At 42.4% G+C, this 21,819-nt stretch overlaps 1 protein-coding gene across 19 annotated transcripts in view; it reads right to left on the bottom strand.

Moving 5' to 3' along the window:
* Positions 1-11,847: 11,847 nt before the first annotated feature.
* The window catches only part of HEATR3 (HEAT repeat containing 3), a 47,184-nt gene continuing 37,212 nt past the window's right edge, over positions 11,848-21,819 (bottom strand). For 9 of the 19 annotated variants that reach the window (XM_074027205.1, XM_074027210.1, XM_005591882.4 and 6 more), the window contains 3 exons: positions 18,135-18,278; positions 15,792-15,968; positions 11,848-13,282 (listed from right to left, as the gene is read on the bottom strand). In XM_074027205.1, coding sequence (XP_073883306.1) covers positions 13,160-13,282; positions 15,792-15,968; positions 18,135-18,278 — 444 coding nt within the window. In that variant the 3' untranslated portion in view covers positions 11,848-13,159. Of the gene's footprint in view, positions 13,823-15,791; positions 15,969-18,134; positions 18,279-21,819 lie in introns of all 19 variants that reach the window. The other 10 variants (XM_074027207.1, XM_045381387.3, XM_074027216.1 and 7 more) reach the window with 3 other exon arrangements.

Genomic DNA, 21,819 nt, shown 5'->3' with positions numbered 1-21,819 from the left:
GGAGAAGAAACACAGAGGATGGGTAACTCAAGTGGGGAAATTGGTGTTCCTGGAGCAGAGCATCCTGGTGCCATATCCTCAGATTCCCAAGTGAAGAGAAGGAGGAAAGAACGATCAGGAAGAATCTATCTCAACACATTTCTTTCTTCTCTCTCTCTCTCTCTCTTCTTTCTTTTTGAGATGGGTCTCTCTCTGTCACCCAGGTTGGAGTGCAGTGGTGCAATTTTGGCTCACTGCAGCCTCTGCCTCCTGGGCTCAAGCAATTCTTCCTCCTCAGGCTCCCAGGCAGCTGAGACTACAGGCACACGCCACCACATCTGGTTAATTTTTTTGGTTATTTTTTTGTTTCACCATGTTGCCCTGGTGGGTCTTGTACTCCTGGGCTCAGGTGGTCCACCTACCTTGGCCTCCCAAATTGGTGGGGTTACAGATGTGAGCCACCACACCCAGCCCCTATCACGACACATTTCAAAGAGCAAAAATTACATATCCCTCCCATCACTACTTTTATTTTTATTTATTTATTTATTTTTATTTTTTTTATTTTTGAGAGACAGGGTTTCGCTCTGTCACCCAGACTAGAGTGCAGTACCATGATCTCAGCTCACTGCAGCCTTGACCTCCCAGGTTCAAGCGATTCTCTCACCTCATTCTCCAAGTAGCTGAGACTACAGGTACATGCCACCATGCCCGACTAATTTTCTTGATTTTGTTATAGAGACGAGGTCTCACTATGTTGCCCAGGCTGGTCTCAAAGTCCTGACCTCAAGCAGTTGTCCCACCTCAGCTTCCCAATGTGCTGGGATTACAGGCACGGGCTACAGCACCTGGCCCCTTCACTATTTCTTTTCTTTTTCTTTCTTTTTTTTTTTGAGACGGAGTCTCACTCTGTCACCCAGGCTAGAGTGCAATGGTGCATCTCGGCTCATTGCAACTTCCGCCTCCTGGGTGCAAGCAATTCTCCTTCCTTGGCCTCCCAAAGTGCTGGGATTACAGGCATGAGCCACTGCACCCGGCCCTCCTTCTAGCTATTTGAAACTGTAGAATATATTATTGTTAACTGTAGTCATCCTATACAGGTGTAGAACACGAAAACTTATTCCTCTTATCTAGCTGAAATTTTGTATCCTTGACAAATGTCTCCCTATCCCTCCATTCTCCCTACCCTCCCTAGCCCTAGTATCCTCTATTTTACTTTTTACTTTTATGAGATCAAATTTTTTTAGCTTCCACATATGAATATGAACATGCAGGCCGGGTGCAGTGGCTCACACCTATAACCCCAGCAATTTGGGAGGCCAAGGCGGGTGGGTCATTTGAGGTCAGAAGTTTGAGACCAGCCTGACCAACATGGTGAAACCCTGTCTGTACTAAAAATACAAAAAAAAAAAAAAAAAAAAAAAAAATTAGCCGGGTGTGGTGGCACGCACCTGTAGTCCCAGCTACTTGAGAGGCTGAGACATGGGAATCGCTTGAATCTGACAGGCAGAGGTTGCAGTGAGCCGAGATTGCACCACTGCACTCCAGTCTGGGCAGCAAAGTGAGACTCTGTCTCAAAAAAAAAAAAAAAAAAAAAAAGAATGTGAACATGCAGTGTTTATTTAACTTTCTGTTCCCTGCTTATTTCACTTAAAATAATGTCCTCCAGTTTGATCCCTGTTGCCACAAATGACAACGTGGCTGAATGGTATTCTGTTGTGTAAATATACCACATTCTTTTTATCCATTCATCTATTTTTTCCAGATGACTGGAAAAAAGTTGATATCATATCTTGGTTGACTCTATATCCTGACTATTGAGAATAGTGCTGCAATAAACAAGGGGGTGAGATGTCTTTTTTTTTTTTTGCTTTTTTTTTTTTTGAGATGGAGTTTCACTCGTTTCCCAGGCTGGAGTGCAATGGCGCGATCTCGGCTCACTGCAACCTCTGCTTCCTGGCTTCAAGGGATTCTCCTGCCTCAGCCTCCTGAGTAGCTGAGAATACAGGTGCACACCACCACGCCCGGCTAATTTTTGTATTTTTAGTAGAGATGAGATTTCACCATGTTGGCCAGGCCGACCTCAAACTCCTGACCTCAGGTGATCCACTGGCCTCGGCCTCCCAAAGTGGTGGGATTACAGGCATGAGCCACAGCACCCGGCCGAGATGTCTTTTTGGTATATTGATTTCCTTTCCTTTTAATAAATATCCAGTAGTGGGATGGCTGGATCATATGGTAGTTGTAGTTTTCGTTGTTTCAGGAACCTCCCAACTGTTCTCCTTAGTGGCAGTACTGGTTTACATTCCTACTAACACTGCATGAGTTCGCTTTTCTCCAGATCCTCACCAGCATTTATTTATTTATTTATTTAGTCTTTTTGGTAATAGCCATCCTAGCTGGGGTGAGATGACGCCTCATTATGGTTTTGATTTGCATTTCCCTGACGATTAATGATTTTGTTCATTTTTCCCCTGTATTTATTGGCCATTTGAATGTCTTCTTTTGAGATCATTTGTCCTTTTTTTTTCTTTTGAGATGGAGTTTTGCTCTTGTCACCCGAGCTAGAGTGCAATGGTGTGATCTCAGCTCACTGCAACCTCTACCTCCCAGGGTCAAGCAATTCCTCTGCCTCAGCCTCCCAACCAAGTAGCTGGGACTACAGGTGCCCACCACCACGCCAGGCTACTTTTTAGTAGAGATGGGGTTTCACCATGTTGGACAGGCTGGTCTCAAACTCCCGACCTCAGGTGATCTGCCAGCCTTAGCCTCCCAAAGTGCTGGGATTACAGGTATGAGCCTGTAAGCACCTGGCCCTTGTTTGTCCATTTTTTAGATCGGATTTTTTTTTTTTTTTTTTTGCTGTTGAGATGTTTGGGTTTCTTGTATATTCTAGATATTCAGTCTCCTGTATATTCTAGATATTCAGTCTCCTGAATATATATATATACACACACACACACACACACACATATACATATACACATATATATATATATATTTTAGGCAGAGTCTAGATTTTTCTTTCTTTAGACAGAGTCTAGTTTTTTTTAGTTTTTAAAGATGGAGTCTTGCTCTGTTGTTGTTGCCCAGGCTAGAGTGCAGTGATGTGATCTTGGCTCACTGTAACCTCCGCCTCCTGGATTCAAGCGATTCTCATGCCTCAGCCTCCTAAGTAGCTGCGACTGCAGGTACATGCCATCATACCCTGCTAATTTTTTTTTTTTTTTTTTTTGAGATGAAGTCTCACTCCATTACCCAGGCTGGAGAGCAGTGGGGGGATCTCAGCTGACTGCAACCTCCACCTCCCAGGTTCAAGCAATTCTCCTGCCTCAGCCTCCCCAGAAGTTGGGATTACAGGTGCGTACTCCATACCTGGCTAATTTTTGTATTTTTAGTAGAGATGGGGTTTCACCCTGTTGGCCAGGCTGGTCTCGAACTCCTAACCTCAGGTGATCTGCCCGTGTCAGCCTCCCAAAGTGTTGGGATTACAGGCATGAGCCACCACACCTGGCCAGGAGAATTATCTTCTATCCTAAGGCAAGAAATCTAATATAATTGCCCTATACATTGACAAGCACTACTCAAGTGTGACTAATGAATAGAACTCTTAAATACCCAGAATGTAAATTTATGAACTTGCATATCTTAGACAAACACAGAGAGACATTTCCCCCACTTCAAACAACAACTTAAATATAACCTAAAAGCTGGGCATCGTGGCTTACGCCTGTAATTTCGGCATTTTGGGAGGCTGAAGTGGGCGGATCATTTCAGGCTAGGAGTTGTAGACCAGCGGGTGCCTGTAATCCCAGCTACTTGGGAGGCTGAAGCAGAAGAATCGCTTGAACCAGGGAGGCTAAGGTTGCAGTGAGCTGAGTTCGTGCCATTGCATTCCAGCCTGGGCAACAAGAGCGAGACTCATCTCAAACAAACAAACAAACAAAAAAAGAATTCTCTTTTAATATTGTTTTAACTGTTTATAATGCATGGGTATTACCTGTTTTATTAAACACAGTTTTAAGAAAATACAAAGGAACTATACCTTCTTTCAATACAGCAATGGAAAATGTCATCTGAAATTTTCAGAACTTATTTTACCTTATTATTTAAGGTGAAAGTGACAGATCAAAAGTGAACATTTCCATATATTTCATATAGCGTTAAGGCTTTTTTGGTAGTTTATGAGAATATTTTGTCAAATTGTGAAATGCATTAAATTTATGTGCAAATTTTCATGAAAATAGTTGTGCAATATGCAGTTGTCTATTTCATTGGACGGTGTAACGTTTTAAAGATTCGAATGGGCTGGGCGCGGTGGCTCAAGCCTATAATCCCAGCACTTTGGGAGGCCGAGGCGGGCGGATCACGAAGTCAGGAGATCGAGACCAACCTGGCCAACACGGTGAAACCCCATCTCTACTAAAAATACAAAAAAAAAAAGAAATTAGCCGGGCGTGGTGGCGGGCGCCTGTAGTCCCAGCTACTCCGGAGGCTAAGGCGGGAGAATGGCGTGAACCTGGGAAGCGGAGCTTGCAGTGAGCCAAGATCGCGCCACTGCACTCCAGCATGGGCGACAGAGCGAGACTCCGTCTCAAAAAAAAAAAAAAAAAAAAAAAAAAGATTCTAAACTTAATTTCCATTTTTGTACATTCATCTTTGAAAGAAAAAAGGAGACTAGACATGGTGGCTCATGGCTGTAATCCCAGCACTTTGGGAGGCTGAGGCAGGTGGATTGCTTGAGCCCAGGAAATCGAGACCAGTCTGGACAACAAAGGGAGATCCTGTCTCTATACCTTTTTTATTTAAAATTCTTTTTAAAAAGGAAAAAAATATGAAGGTGATTATTTGAAACAGCTTTGTGAAAATCATTTCAGCTCCATGTTCTGTACCTGTTCCATTACATGTAATTTAAAATCTGATGGGCCTAAAAGCAAATCCATTATTCCTTTATTTATCTGTGTATTTTCACTGCAGCCTTGGACTCCCAGGCTTATGCAATCCTCCTATCTTGGCCTCCTGAGCAACTGGAATCACAGGTGCAAGCCACCACGCCTGGCCATTATTCCTTTAATGCAAGAACATTCATTCAAAAATATCTTCATTTCAGGCCAGGTGTGGTGGCTTATGCCTGTACTCCCAGCACTTTGGGAGGCCAAGGTGGGCAGATCACCTGAGGTCAGGAGTTTGAGACCAGCCTGGCCAACATGGAGAAACCCTATCTCTACTAAAAATATAAAAATTATCCAGGTGTGGTAGTGGGCGCCTGTAATCCCAGCTACTTGGGAGGTTGAGGCATGAGAATCACTTGAACCTGGGAAGCAGAGGTTGCAGTGAGCTGAGATTTTCCCGTTGTACACCAGCCTGGGCAACAAGAGTGAAATTCCATCTTAAAACAAAACAGAAAAACGTCATTTCTTATTATTTTACTTGAATAATTATCTTTGTTAAATAAACTTGCAATATTTGTCCCCACAAATGAGAGTAGAAAAGTGTTTTTCCTGGTTTTGCTCTTTTTTTTTTTTTTTTTTTTCTTGAGAGGAGGTCTCACTATGTTGCCCAGGCTGGTGTCAAACTCCTGAGCTCAAGGAACCTGTCTGCCTCAGCCTCCCAAAGTGCTGGGATTAGAGGCGTGACCACTGCATCTGGCCCTGGTTTTACTCTTACTAAATGGAAGTAATTGAAGATAGTAGATTCTTTATTCAAAAAGAATGTGTTATTTTCATGGGCAAGCATACATTGCTGAAAATGTAACAATTTTAGGGCAATTGTGTTCTCACAATTAGGACTCCTATATAAGAGTAGGAGGGATAAAAATACATTTAAGCAAAACTCTTGAAACCACTTGTTTATAATTTCTCACTCTGCATAGAAAAAAATGACTCAAGTTAATTCTGTTCACTAAAAGAAGAAAATGCTCAATTAAGTGGACCAAAATAGTCCCAATTAAAGATATACATTTCTCTGATGAGCAAAAATTGAGAATCTTCCACAATATGAAGACATAACTTTTTTTGTTCTTAGATAAATTAATACGTACTTTTAACTCACAGAAGGGACAAGATAAAAAGAGCATTAGGCCAGGCGCAGTGGCTCACGCCTGTAATCCCAGCACTTTGGGAGGCTGAGGCGGGTGGATCACTTGAGGTCAGGAGTTCGAGACCAGCCTGGCCAACATGGTGAAACCCCATCTCTACTAAAAAATACAAAAATTAGCTGGGTGCGGTGGTGTGTGCCTGTAATCCCAGCTGCTCTGGAGGCTGAGGCAGGAGAATCACTTGGACCCCAGAGGCGGAGGATGTAGTGAGCTGATATCATGCCACAGCACTCCAACCTGGGTGACAGAGTGAGACTCTATCTCAAAAAAAAAAAAAAAAAAAAAAAAAAAAAAAAAAAAGAAAGATAAAAAGAGCATTAAAACTAAGACCTTGTTAGACACAGTGGCTCATGCCTGTACTCCCAGCACTTGGGAGGTGGAGTGGGAGGATCACTTGAGCCCCAGAATTTGAGACCAGCCTGGGCAACATAGTAAGACCCTGTCTCTACAAAAATAAAAAAAATGAGCTGGGTATGGTGTCACGTGCCTGTGGTCCCAGCTACTTGGGAGGCTGATGTCAGAGGATTGCCTGAGTCCAGAAGGTCGAGGCTGCAGTGGTCCATGTTCATGCCACTGCACTCTAGCCTGGACAACAGAACAAGACCGTGTAAGATTTTGAAGCTCTTGATTGTGTGTGTGTGTGTGTGTGTGTGTGTGTGTGTGTAAACCAACAGAAGCAGTAGGCAGTCTTTGAGGTTTGGGAGAAAAGAACCCAAAAACTTCCTTAAAAAGGAAATAAAGATTTTGTAGGAAAATGCTTTCTCACCTCAAACTACAGGAGTGTTCTACCCAACTTACGTCTTTTTCCCATCTCAATAGACCACTATTCAGTCGATTCCCCAAGTGGGAAACCCAAGCATCAGCTTAGCATTTTCCGTTGCTCCATCCTCCAAATCCTCTGCATCACCAGTTCATCCATTTATGCAGGAGGAGGACATTAGCAATTGTGACTCCTTCATTCAGCTGCGGCTGTCTGTTTTCTCCTTCATACATTTCTCTGAAGACTGCTTTGATTTCACCAGCTCCATCTCCTCCCCTCTCACACTCCCCCAACTCCCTCCAACCTGACGTCTGACCTGGTCACCATGGAAATATCCCCTGCTAAGCTCCCCAGTGATATCATGCCTCGAAACCAACAGATATCCCTCATCCCTCCTCGCATCTCTCAACTGCATCCATGCTCATGGCCCCTTCTTCCTTCTGAAGCCGCTCCCTTCTTTTTAAATTTTTTTTTCTTGGGATAGGGTCTCACTCTCTTGCCCAGGCTGGAATGCAATGGCACAATCTCAGCTCATTGCAATCTCTGCCTCCCATGTTCAAGCAATTTTCGTGCCTCAGCCTCCCAAGTAGCTGGGACTGCAGATGTGTGCCACTACACCAGGCTAATTTTTTGTATTTTTGGTAAAGACGGGATTTCACCATGTTGGCCAGACTGGTCTTGAACTTCTAGCCTCAAGTGATCCACTACCATGGCCTCCCAAAGTGCTGGAATTACAGGCCTGAGCCACTGCACCTGGCCACTCCGTTACTTCTTGACTGCACTCTTCTGTTTTTTTTTTTTTTTTCTTTTTTTTCTTTTAGAATGTATAAAATGAGGCCAGGAGCCGTGGCTCACATCTGTAATCCCAGCACTTTGGGAGGCAGAGGCAGGAGGACCACTTGAGGTCGGGAGCTCAAGACCAGCCTGGCAAACATGGTGAAACCCCATCTCTACTAAAAATATAAAAATTAGCCAGGCATGGTGTCATGTGCCTATAGTCCCAGCTACTTTGGAGGCTGAGGCAGGAGAATCGCTTGAACCTGGGAGGCAGAGGTGGCAGTGAGCCGAGATCGTGCCATTGCACTCCAGCCTCGGGGACAAGAGAGAAACTCTGTATCAATCAACCAATTGATCAATCATTCAATCAATCAAATGTATAAAATGTAGAGGCGGGGTCTTGCTTTGTTGCCCAGGCTGGTCTCAAACTCCTGGCTTCAAGTGGTCCTCCTACCTAGGCCTCCCAAAGTGCTAGGGCTACTGGTGTGAGTCACTGTGCTCAGCCTTCTGGTTTCTTCTACGTCTCAGAAGACTCCTTCTGGCCGGGTGCGGTGGCTCAAGCCTGTAATCCCAGCACTTTGGAAGGCCGAGACGGGCAGATCACGAGGTCAGGAGATCAAGACCATCCTGGCTAACATGGTGAAACCCCGTCTCTACTAAAAAATACAAAAAACTAGCCAGGCGAGGTGGCGGGCGCCTGTAGTCCCAGCTACTCGGGAGGCTGAGGCAGGAGAATGGCGTGAACCTGGGAGGCGGAGCTTGCAGTGAGCTGAGATCCGGCCACTGCTCTCCAGCCTGGGCAACAGAGCGAGACTCCGCCTCAAAAAAAAAAAAGAAGACTCCTTCTGTGTTTCTTTTCAGGTTCATTCTCCAACCAGGCCAGCACTTACTAGATTTCTTCACAACTTTGTCTCAATCCTCCTTATTTTCTCTTTCTAGCTCTTTCTAGACCAGTAGTTCTCAAAGTGTGTTCCACGGATCGTTTTCGGGGGGGTTCATGAGGTCAATACTATTTTCACAATACTAAATGTGACTTGCCTTTTTTTGCTATAGTGGCACATTGGGGCTGTGGACACTAAAGTGATGGGATGAAACTGCTGGTGTCTAGTATGAATCAGGGCATGGGCACCAAACTGTACTAATTATCACTGCATTCTCCCCAGTCACGCACTTATAGGAAAAAGCAAGCAAGCTGCACCCAAGACTGTACTTGATGAATTAGTAAAAAAAAAAAATTCATAGTTATTAAATTTTGACCCCAGTATGTATTTTTTCATATAGATATCCGTTATTCTAGCACCATTTATTGAAGACTATTGTTTCTCCATCAAGTTAACTGGGCACCTTAGTGGAAAATCAATTGATCATATAATTATGGGCCTATTTCTGGACTCAATTTTGTTCCATTGATCTGTATGTCTTTACTTATGCTAAAACCATACTGATTTGATTGCTTTAGCTTTATACACAGTAAGTTTAAAATCAGGTCGCATGACGCATATGCACAGCCAAACACACCCAGGCCGGCTCCCATTTTTTTTTTTTTAAGACGGAGTCTCGCTCTATTGCCCAGGCTGGAGTGCAGTGGCGCGATCTCTGCTCACTGCAAGCTCCACCCCTCGGGATTCATGCCATTCTCCTGCCTCATCCTCCAGAGTAGCTGGGACTACAGGCGCCCGCCACCACGCCCAGCTAATTTTTTTGTTTTTAGTAAAGATGGGGTTTCACAGTGTTTGCCAGGATGGTCTCGATCTCCTGACCTCGTGATCCGCCTGCCTCGGCCTCCCAAAGTGCTGGGATTACAGGCATGAGCCACCGCGCCCGCCCCCACCCCTTTTTTTTTTTGAGACAGAGTCTCGCTCTTGCCGCCCAGACTGGAGTGCAGTGGAGCGATCTGAATTTACTGTAACCTCTGCCTCCTGGGTTCAAGCAATTGTCCTGCTTCAGCCTCTGAGCAGCTGGGACTACAGGCGCATGCCACCACGCCTGGCTAATTTTTGTATTTTTAGTAGAGACAGGATTTTGCCGTGTTGGCCAGGCTGGTCTCGAACTCCTGGGCTCTAGTGATCTGCCTATCTTGGCCTTCTAAAGTGCTGAGATTACAAGTGTGAGCTACCGCACCTGCCCCCCTCCCCCCTTTTTTTAAAGAAAGGTTTTGCACTGTTGCTCAGGATGGAATCATGATTCACTACAGCCTCAATCTCCTAGGCTCAAGCCATCCTCCTGCCTCAGCCTCCAAAGTAGCTGAGACTACAGGTGTGCACCACCACACGGCTAAATTTTTTTGTTTTTAGCAGAGACAAAGTTTCCTTATGTTGCCCAGGTTGTCCTCAAACTCCAGAGCTCAAGTGATTCACCTGTCTTGGCTTCCCAAAGTGCTGGGAGTACAGGTGTGAGCCACTATGCCTGAACAGTTGAACAGTGTATCTATATATATTTTTTTGAACAGAGCTCACTCTGTTGTCCAGGCTAAAGTGCAATGGTGCAATCTTGGCTCATTGCAACCTTCGCCTCCTGGGTTCAAGTGATTCTCATGCCTCAGTCTCCTGAGTAGCTGGGATTACAGACATGGGCCACCACACCTGGTTAATTTTTTTCTTTTTTTTTTTTTAGGTGGAGTCTTGCTGTGTTGCCCAGGCTGGAGTGCAGTGGTGCAATCTCGGCTCACTGCAACCTCCGCCTCCCAGGTTCAAGTGATTCTCCTGCCTCAGCCTCCCACATAGCTGGGATTACAGGTGCATGCTACCACACCCAGCTAGTTTTTGTATTTTTGTAGAGATGGGGTTTCTCTATGTTGGCCAGGCTGGTCTCAAGTTCCTCACCATACGTGATCTGCCCACCTCGACCTCCCAAAACGCTGGGCCCCCAGTGTGTATTTCTAACGGGCTATTCTGGGTGATTTTCAAATAAGTGTATTTTAAAGCAGACTTTTTCCCCCTATGGTCATACAGAAAAAGCTCTCCATCATACTGTGCCATGAATAATACTTGCATGCTCTATTGAGCTATTGTGTAAATAGTTAAAACTGTATGCTGTATTTATGAGTTGTTTTCCCTTCCTCTGTGTTGTTAAAGTAAAGCTGAATGGGAGAAATCCAGACCCAATTATCCATGCTTCAGAACCTAAGAGATTTTTAGGATGGCATATCTTCAGTGTCATCTCATCTTCTACTGTGTTTTAAGGATGATTCTGCATTCAGCAGCCACTTTAGAGCTTCCTTAGTAAAACAGAAAATCACACACAAAATGACGAGAAAATCACCCGCATTTATTTACTCAACAAATATTTATCAAGAGTTGACTATATACTAGGTCCTGTGCTAAATATCCTGCAGATTGTTTATAGGTCAGAAACTGTGGGGAAGAACAAACAGAATAAGAAACTTTCTTCTCCTTGAAAATAAGTATATTTTATAAATAATTGAGGCAGAGAAAACGCTAATACTTCCTTTTTGGGAAGAATCGTTCTCCAGGGAGACATGCTTGGGCCAATCATTTAGCTGAAATGATCACTAAACATACAAACATACCTTAAAATTCATGAGCAAGGACCATAATAAAGTGAGGTGTTGTATATGGTATACGATTTCCATTTTCCCACCATATACATCACTAAACGTGCAAACATACCTTAAAATTCATGCGCAAGGACCATAATAAAGTGAGGTGTTGTATATGGTATACGATTTCCGTTTTCCCACCATATATACAATTTGGGTCATTTTACTTGGTGCCATGGGCTAGGAACTCTTAGGGCTGGGAAACAATCTTGGTTTCCCAACCATCTATATCATATAGGTAAAAACTGTAAAACATATCACAGTGCAGATGAAATCTAACACTACTAGCTCATTTTATGCTGCTACGGAAGCAGTGAATTAAAATTAAGTCCTATACTGGGGATTGGGCCTTTTATCAGGGCAACTGAGATCAACTGTAAAGAAATTTTCAAATTTCCCTTCTTATCAGGCAAACGGATGGACAATGAAGCCAGTTCAGAGGCCCAGCCAAGACAATGATGCACAGGGAAGCTCCCTCGAGCTCTAGCTGTCACCTAGTACTTCGAAGACACTGAGAGGTAAATACTGCAAAGTCGTGCTGTCATTTTTTTAATGTCTCACATATATTCCAAGCAATATCCATTAGCAAACAAACATCCAGGAATAGTGTCATCTCATCTTCTACTAATAACCCTTTATTTAGTATCTTAAAAAAGATTTTGTAAGACACAAAACTTTCCATCAAAAAGTTGTTTATTTAAAAATACCTTCTCCCAATTCTGATTCCATATCAAATTAAATCAAGAAGTGATATTACACCAATAAATCATCAAAGTCATGAGTAGGGAGGATGGCAATGACCCCATTAGCTCATTAGTATAATCTAGTAAGTGAAATACAAATTCAACTCATTCACTTCTTCACAAAAGGCAGACATAAGCGGTATACTTCATATAAAAAAACTAGTTTATAAAGCTTGTCTTCATATTTCAGTTTAAGGTTCAGCTGATATAAAATGCCTTAAAAGACCATCCAAGCAATGCTTTGGATTTTCTTGTTTTGCAAAATTCAAGGAAAACATGATTGTTTGAAGTTTCTTCACTGCTGGTGAATTAGTTAAGAGCTACCTGAGATTCCTTTGCACTTCCACTCTTCCACTCTTTGAATTTCCAGTGATTAAAATATGCCAGAGACATAATTTAGAGAGCGCTAGAAACGGCACACAGATCTCAATGCTTAAAAAAGTTTCTGGCCAGGCACAGTGGCTCATGCCTATAATCCCAGCACTTTGGGAGGCCAAGGCGGGCAGATCACTTGAGGTCAGGAATTCAAGACCAGCCTGGCCAACATGGTGAAACCCCATCTCTACTTAAAAACAACAACAACAAAAAAACCCAGGTGTGGTGGTGGGTGCCTGTTACCCCAGCTACTCGGGAGGCTGAGGCAGGAGAATCACTTGAACCTGGAATGGCAGAGGTTTCAGTAAGCCAAGATCGCGGCACTGTAATACAGCCTGGCAGCAGAGTGAGACTCCATCTCAAAACAAACCAACAGCAACAAAAAGAAAAAACCAACAACAACAAAAAAACCAACAGAGTTTCTGACAGGTTTTGCAAGTTTTTTTTTTTTCTTTCTTTCTTTTTTTTTTTTTGGAGACAGAGTCTCCCTCTGTCGCCCAGGCTGGGGTGCAGTAGTGTGATCTCAGCTCACTGCAACCTCCGCCTCCCAGGTTCAACCGATTCTCCTCCCTCAGCCTCCCGAGTAGCTGGGATTACAGGCATTTGCCACCATGCTCATGCATGGAGCTTCACCATGTTGGCCAGGCTGGTCTTGAATTCCTGACCTCAAGTGATCCACCCACCCGGGCCTCCCAAAGTGCTGGGATTACAGGCGTGAGCCACCACGCCCGGCCAGGTTTTGAAGTTTTTACAGAATGTACAGAATGTAAGCATTAACAGATGACTTTCAGAAACATATACATTCAAAGAAAACCTTTTAGTATTCTAAGCATTGAATACTTTGGGGGAAGAACTGTTTCTTTTTGGGATTAAGAAGTCAGTCTTTTCTCAACAGTTTCTTGATAAGCAATAAATCTTCTCAAATTCATTTTCACATTGTCAAGAACACACAGCTGATCTGTGCTATAGTTACCTCTCCCTTCTTTACGTATCTGCAAAAAAACCAAAACAACAACAACAACAACAAAAAACAGATCATATGTGACTTGGTAGATACTATTAATTCATTTATATAAAGTATTTAATCTAGGGTGTATTTAACCATTTGCTGACCGAGATAGCTGCAAGAATTTGGCAAAAACGTTTTTACTTCCAAGGTAAATGGAACTCGGTAAGTAAAGAATAAACTGAGAATGTGCATGTTAAAAATGATAGTTACAAAGGTGACTGAATGGCAGGTGTTGAGTTATATAAACTATAGAAAGGAATTATGTAAACTATGAATTGGGAAAATAACCCCTAACCTCTGAAAGGTCTGCTGTTCAGACTGATTTTCCTAATTAGTATGCATTGCTATGGTAATGATATTTAATTATTTTTCTTCTCTCAAAGGTATAAAGCCTTAATTAAATTCCTTTGTTAGGCTGGGTGCAGACTCATGCCCGTAATCCCAGCAGTTTGGGAGGTCAAGGCGGGTGGATTGCTTGAGTCCAAGAGTTCGAGACCAGCCTGGGCAACACGTGAGTCCCCATCTTAAAAAAAAGAAAAAATTCCTTTGTTAGCCAGAGGTTAGTCTGTAGTGTTGTGGTTTTTTTTGTTTTGGGAACAGGGTCTCTCTCTGTCACCCAGGCCAGAGAGCCATGGTGCAGTCATGGGTCACTGCAGCCTCAACCTCCTGAACGCAAGTGATCCTCCTGCCTCAGCCACCACAATAGCTAGGACTACAAGCGGCGCACTACCATGCTGGAGTAATTTTTAAAAATTTTTAGTAGAGGTGGGGTCTTACTATGTTGCCCAGGCTGGTCTTGAACTCCTGGGCTCAAGCGATCCTACCACCTTGGCCTTTAATAGTGCTGGGATTACTGGTGTGAGCCACCATGCCCAGCACTGGTTTTGTTTGTTTTTAGTAGAGATGGGTCTTGCTTTGTCACCTAGGCTGGAGTACAGTGCTGCAATCTCAGCTCACTGCAGCCTCCAACTCCTAGGCTCAAGCGATCCTTCTGCTCAGCCTCCTGAGTAGCTGGGATGACAGGCATAAGTCACCACTTAATGGCTAACTTTAAAACTTTTTTTGTAGAGACAAGTTCTTGCTATGTTTCCCAGGCTGGTCTTGAAATTCTGGACTCAAGTGATCCTCCTGTCTGGGGCTCCCAAAGTGCTGGGATTACAGGTGTGAGCCACTGCACCTGGCCTGTGGTTTTTTATAACAATTGTATGGAATCTGAGTTTGATCTCACCTCTAGTCTAGAGCAGTGGCTCTCAGGTTTCAGTGTGCAACAGCATCACCTGGAAGGCTTGTTAAAAAACAGACTGGTAGACCCATCCATAGAGTCTGTGACTCAGTAGGTCTGGAGTTGGGGCCAAGGACCTGCATTTTGAACAAGTTACCAGACAGGGCTGATGCTGCTGATACAAGGAGGGCACTTTTGAGAAACACTGCTCAAGAGAAGTTCTTGATTGTACATAAATGCATTTTGTAGCTAAATATACACTGAACAGCCTTTAATACAAATTGTGGCTTCATTTTGCAAAAAAAAGTTTCATATAAATAACTACAGGCTAGCTTCTGGCTAGTAAGAAATCTCATTAGAGCTTTATACCTTTGATAAAAGAAAAACAAATGTTATTACCACAGCAATACATACTGAGTAGGAAAATCAATCAGCACAAAGACCTTTCAGAAGTCGGGGGTTATTTTCCCAGTTCACTGTTTATCTAACCTTTTCTAAGCACCTGCTTCTGCAGAGTTTGATGACTCTTAACTATTAATATATCTGCTTTCCTTAAAGTTGCAGGGAAATAGGGGATATTTTTTCCTTATCTTGCAAGCTCTTTATCCAGAAATTTGAAGGACTGTAACCTTTAAAAACAATATGGTTAGGCATGGAGGCTCACACCTGTAATCCCAGCACTTTGGGAGGCCAAGGTTGGGGAACACCTGAGGTTGGGAGTTCGAGAGCAGCCTGGATGACAAGGCAAAACCCCGTTTCTACTAAAAATACAAAAATTAGTTGGGTGATGTGGTGGACACCTGTAATCCCAGCTACATGGGAGGCTGAGGCCCAAGAATCACTTGAACCGAGGAAGGAGAGGTTGCAGTGAGCCAAGATTGCGCTACTGCACTCCAGCCTGGGCAACAGGGCAAGATTCTGTCTCAAAAACACACAAAAGTAAAATTAAATAAATGCAAAATGTGTATGAAAGTGCTTTACAAAATACAGAGTATAATACTGACATATATGAAGCATTGTCAAAATTACTGAACTGTTAAAAAAAGAAGAACTTGTCAGATACCATTTTGGCTTCAGTTTCAGTGATTCAATAGTCACACTGTTGAGCTATGACTCAGTCAATAAACATTTTACAAAGTACTGGGGATGCTGTGCTACGTATGGGGATTTGTCATGCACATGCTTCTGAATTGCACAGCGGTAACTACACCCACCCTCGTCCCCACAGAATGTTCAGACTTACGCATTTATAAGTTAAATGGCTACAAACCTTCATTTTAAAGACCGGCTGGAATTCTTTCAGAGCAGATAATAATTTAATTTGAATCGAGGCTCTTTCGGCTTCTTTACCATCTGCAAAAACATCAAAGAGGGCATCCAAAGCTTCTCCTGCTACCACAAGGGAAGGATCTTTGGTGGTAACCTCAAGCAGAAAGCACCCAATATTCTGGAAACAACAAAACACATTTAATATGACTAACACCAGTCTCCAAAACAAGTACTAACTTTGAATGTGGCAATAACTCATGCATACTATTTTATATACAAATGCCAGGGAAAAATTAAAACTTTAAGAGATCAGACTTAAATACTTATAAACATACCAAGTATAAGCAAGATAAATTAAACATATTATAGTTTATATTCATAAAGTGAATTAAAAACCATAAATGATGTATGATTTAGGAAATCACTAAACTTTCCTCTCTACCTCTCTCAAAAGGCTTGCTCTATGATGTCAAGATGCATAGAAATCTTATCTGTAACAACGACAACAAAAAATCTGCTTTTAAAAGCATAAGAAAAACACTTTACGGCCGGGCGCGGTGGCTCACGCCTGTAATCCCAGCACTTTGGGAGGCCGAGGCGGGCGGATCACAAGGTCAGGAGATCGAGACCACGGTGAAACCCCGTCTCTACTAAAAATACAAAAAATTAGCCGGGCGCGGTTGTGGGCGCCTGTAGTCCCAGCTACTCGGGAGGCTGAGGCAGGAGAATGGCGTGAACCCGGGAGGCGGAGCTTGCAGTGAGCCGAGATCGCGCCACTGCACTCCAGCCTGGGCGACAGAGCGAGACTCCGTCTCAAAAAAAAAAAAAAAAAGAAAAAAAAGAAAAACACTTTAGGGCCAGTCGCAAGTGGCTCACACTTGTAAGTTCAGCACTTTGTGAGGCCAAGGCAGGAGGATCACTTGAGCCCAGGAGTTCGAGACCAGCCTCAGCAATGGAGCAAGACTTCATCTCTAAAAAATGTAAAATAGGACTGATCTGAATCTTAAACTAGTCTGTAGATCTAACTGTCAGTGTGCAGGACATAAAAGGATAAAACAACAAATTTAACACCACAAGGTAGCAATCAGATAAATCCAGAAGGCTGGACACCATATAGGACAATTGATTCAGGAGCTGAGAATAACCAGGTGGTGCCGGGGAGGAATTGTTCAAGATTAAGAGAGAAAGAGAAGACCCCACAAGAAACATAACATGTGGACTTCATCAATGTAAACAAGCTCTCTGTAAACAGATAATTTTGAGGCAACTGTAAAATTATGAATATGGACCGGAATTAGACACACTAAGAAATAACTGTTGCTGGGTGCAGTGGCTCATGCCTGTAATCCCAGCACTCTGGGAGGCTGAAGGGGGCAGATGGCTTGAGCCCAGGAGTTCAAGACCAGCCTGGCCAACATGGCAATAACCCACCTCTATTAAAAATAGAAAAATTAGTCAGGTGTGGTAGGGGGCACCTGTAATCCCAGCTACTCGGGAGGCTGAGGCAGAAGAATTGCTTGAACCCAGAGGAGGAGGTTGCAGTGAGCCGAGATCGCACTACTGCACTCCAGCCTGGGTGACAGAGTGAGACTCCATCTCGGGGGAAAAAAAAAAGCTTTGCAAGTATCATTTTTCAAAAATAGATTCTTAAAAACATCAGTCATCACTGTAAAGTTCTTAGCAGGTGAAGAGGTACTTTATAATAATGAGTTTACTATCCATTAGTCTCACACTTCAGCAATTATTAGCACACCAAAGGGTAATTTTACTATGACTGTCCTTTTAATTACTAGTGACGCTGTACTCCTAACAGTGCAGTTTGTAAACAACTACGCCAAGTGTTAAGAGTAAATATGTTGAGGGAATTCCTAGTATATTGGCACTACCAGGGTTGCTGCTTAACATTTATGGAGTGGTATTAGAATTAACTGTGTGGTATTTTTCAGAATGCATGTTGCCTGATGTGCAAGGAAAATGGTTTGGATTGTTCCTTCATCAGCAGGAGAATGTAACATGCATACATTGGATACAATAGCAAAGGCAGAAGGCATCTTTTAAAATTCTGAATTTGCCCTTTCACTAAAGAGAGATTTATTTTTTTAAAACAAGTACCTCTGGAATAACATTAAATTGTAAAATCTGGCTCAACTTTTCAAGTACTTACCTAATTAATACACATGGTTAGATCAAGCCAAAGGGTACATTCTAATAATATAACTCAATAAAGCAACTTGATGTGACTTCTCTTCATGTCCACACAAGTTTTAGGAAATCCTACACCAACAGTTCTTCTCCTCCCATTTCTAATTATTTAACATGTTAGGTCAGAAGCAAATTGTTTTACCTTAAGGGTTTCAAGTGTACCATCTTCTTTGGCAAGGACGCTGCCAGTGATTCCTAAAATGCTAACGACATTCACTCTAACCCCGACATTACTACTATGAATGCCTGCTTTGCATAATGTCATTAGCTGATCAGGAGTCATGCACTGTTGAAAGAGAAGAGGAGAGTATTTATAATGTTAAACTCAATCAATTATATCAGCATGCAAAAACTGGACTGACAGGAATCTCCTCTACAGGCTACAGGATTTTAAGAGTGACATAAACTCCTGGCAGGTAAGTTACTATTAATATATACTCCAGTTCTCCCAGACAGAGCTGGTAATTCTGAACTAGGGTGAGCCCTGCTCATGTCGCCATTGTTATCTTAATATCAAAGGGGCTCCAGGTCCTATTCATTTAATTTGATGAAGACTTTCATGCCAGATGTACACAGACTAAAGAGATTCCAATTTCTTTTTAATATTAATGGTAAAAAAAAAAAAAAAAAAAAAAGGGCTTTGAAAATATAAACAGGATTGTGTAGCTTTAAAAAAAACTGGCTGAGTCTATACAAGGCAAGAACTTACTTTGAGATGTTTGTATTATCATAATTAAACATTGTAAAAACCATTACATTATATGGTGCTTCTACCATGTAGTGGATAATTTTCAGTTTAAGGCTGGGCGCAGTGGCTCATGCCTGTAATCTCAGCTACTCGGGAGGCTGAGGCACAAGAAATGCTTGAACCCGGGAGACAGAGGTTATAGTGAGCTGAGATCATGCCACTGAACTCCAGCCTGGGCAACAGAGTGAGACTATCTCCTATAAGCAGCAGCACAGTGTGGTGATGAAAGGCTTGGAATCTGGAGCCAGACACCCTGGGTTCAAATCCTAGCTTCACTACTTAGCACTCACGTGCGCCCCTACACTAGACTAATTTATTTTTAGTTTTTGTAGACATGAAGTCTCACAAAGTTGCCCAGGCTGTTCTTGAACTCTTGGGCTCAAGCAATCCTCCTGCCTCAGCCTCCCAAAGTGTTAGGATTATCAGCATGAACCACTTCACCTGGCCCTGAGCATGGGCTTTGAGTAATTTTCCTTAACCATCACACTGATCCCATAAGCTGCTGCTTACATACCAGGGAAAATCAATAAAAATAATTGATATTCCTATAGGCCCTAGAGTATAAGGTTTTCTGGTCCATCCAACAGCCACATGGCATGCTATGCATCCCATTACCATTCCCATTTCTTAGAAACTGAAGGTCAAATTATGCTCTTCAAAAAAATTCTTAGCTTTGGAAAGCTGAGGCAAGAGGATCACTTGAGGCCAGGAGTTTAAGACCAGCCTGGGCAACATAGCAAGACCTCCTATTAAAAAATTAAAAAATAAAAGTGGCCGGGCGCGGTGGCTCAAGCCTGTAATCCCAGCACTTTGGGAGGCCGAGGCGGGTGGATCACGAGGTCAGGAGATCGAGACTATCCTGGCTAACATGGTGAAACCCCGTCTCTACTAAAAATACAAAAAACTAGCCGGGCGTGGTGGCGGGCGCCTGTAGTCTCAGCTACTTGGGAGGCTGAGGCGGGAGAATGGCGTGAACCCGGGAGGCGGAGCTTGCAGTGAGCCGAGATCACGCCACTGCACTCCAGCCTGGGAGACACAGCGAGACTCCGTCTCAAAAAAAAAAAAAAAAAAAAAAAAAGTATAAAAAAATTTAAAAGCATTAAGAAAGAAAGTATATAAAGAGGCAAAAAGAAATAGTGTTATTGTTAGCAATAACAAGGGCATTGTTATTTTGATACTATTAAGTACATTCTGTAGGATAAAGCAAATAATAGTTTTAAAGTCACTACAATTTTAATGTTACTACAGCAAACAATTTTAGTATTACTGTATAGCAAATAATTTTAATGTCTTTTAAAGTCACTACTACAAAGTACATTCTGTAGGAGAAAGCAAATAATAAAATTTTTGAAAAATCTTTTTCTTTCTTCTTTTCTCTAATTTTAATTTTTAAAATTATGTATCATTATTATTATTATTTTTTGAGATGGAGTCTCGCTCTGTCGCCCAAGCTGGACTGCAGTGGTGCGATCTCGGCTCACTGCAAGCTCCACCTCCCAGATTCACGCCATTCTCCTGCTGCAGCCTCCCAAGTAGCTGGGACCACAGGCACCCGCCACCATGCGCGGCTAATTTTTTTGTATTTTTTAGTAGAGACGGGGTTCCACCGTGTTGGCCAGGATGGTCTCGATCTCCTGACCTTGTGATTCACCCACCTTGGCCTCCCAAAATGCTGGGATTACAGGAGTGAGCCACCGCGCCTGGCCTATTTTCTATTATTTTTTAAGCCAGTCAAACTTAGCATGGGGGGGTTATATACCAACTTTAGTGACACAATGTTAATAAGCTCTGATAACCCACTACCATCAGACCAGTTGCAAGTAAGAATTTTAATGTCACTAATGTATCTTTTTGGGTACAATGTACCTTTTTGGTTACAAATGTATCTTTTTTGGGGGTATAAAAAGATACAAATATAAAATCAAAAATTAAGTAAAAACATTGTACCATTTTTTAATTTAAACTGGAAATTATCAGTATAAACTTACTAGTTTTGCCTCCTAAAAAAATGCTTATTTCCTAGCTATTTCCACTAAAAAGACCTAGAAACAATGACAACATGGTAGCAATAAGCACTCTACAATTCAGTTTCCCGACTAAAGACATCAGAGCTTCTTGGAGAAGTAACTAATTCCAGGGTTTTTTTTTTTTTGTTTTGAGACAGAGTTTCACTCTTGTCACACTCTTGTCACCCAGGCTAGAGCTCAGCGCTATTTCGGCTCACTGCAACCTCCACCTCCTGGCTTCAAGTGATTCTCCTGCCTCAGCCTCCCAAGTAGCTGAGATTACAGGGACATGCCACCACGCCCAGCTAATGTTTGAATTTTCAGTAGAGATGGAGTTTTGCCATGTCACTCAGGCTGGTCTCGAACTCCTGACCTCAAGTGATCTGCCCACCTCAGCCTCCTAAAGTATTGGGATTATAGGCATGAGCCACTGTGCCCAGCCAGATTCCAGGTTTTAAGCAAGAAAATCTTATGCCTGGAAGCAAAAGTGATCAAAAACCTAAAATTCTTGTCAAAGAGACACAGGAGCCAATTTGAAGGGACTCCTACTATCCAAAGATGCGACGAATTTGGCAGCAAAAAGCATGACTGTAATGGAATGAAATACAAATATATTTTAAAAACCCTGAGTTCAAAATGATACTAAAAAGAAAAAAAAAAATCACTGGCCACTTAATAGAGATTGCTAGGATACCTATTCTGGAAAAAACAAAAAACAAAAAACAAAAAAAACATAGCTAATAAATGTAAAAAAACAGACAAAATTAGGATATCTCTATTCTGCAACCCACTAATGACATAATGGAGCCAGGCAACCACAATCACTGGTTATGAAACCATTAACGTGAACTCACTAATTAATCTCAGCTTCACTATTTTATACCACATGATTTGTGATATAAATGTAGGAAATATATATAGCACTATAAATTATTCTTGCCAAAAAATCTGGACCTGTCTAGATTACTTATTATAAATATAAAAAAAAAAACAAAAAATAATCTGGACCTGGATCTAATTAAGGCTCTAGACCTAGCTCCCGGCTCACAGGAAACACAGGGGACAGAGGAATG

This window comes from Macaca fascicularis, chromosome 20, assembly GCF_037993035.2.
Source record: "Macaca fascicularis isolate 582-1 chromosome 20, T2T-MFA8v1.1".
Taxonomy (NCBI): Eukaryota; Metazoa; Chordata; class Mammalia; order Primates; family Cercopithecidae; genus Macaca; species Macaca fascicularis.
The sequence above is the reverse complement of the archived record's forward strand: the minus strand, read 5'-3'. Positions and strand labels throughout refer to the sequence as shown.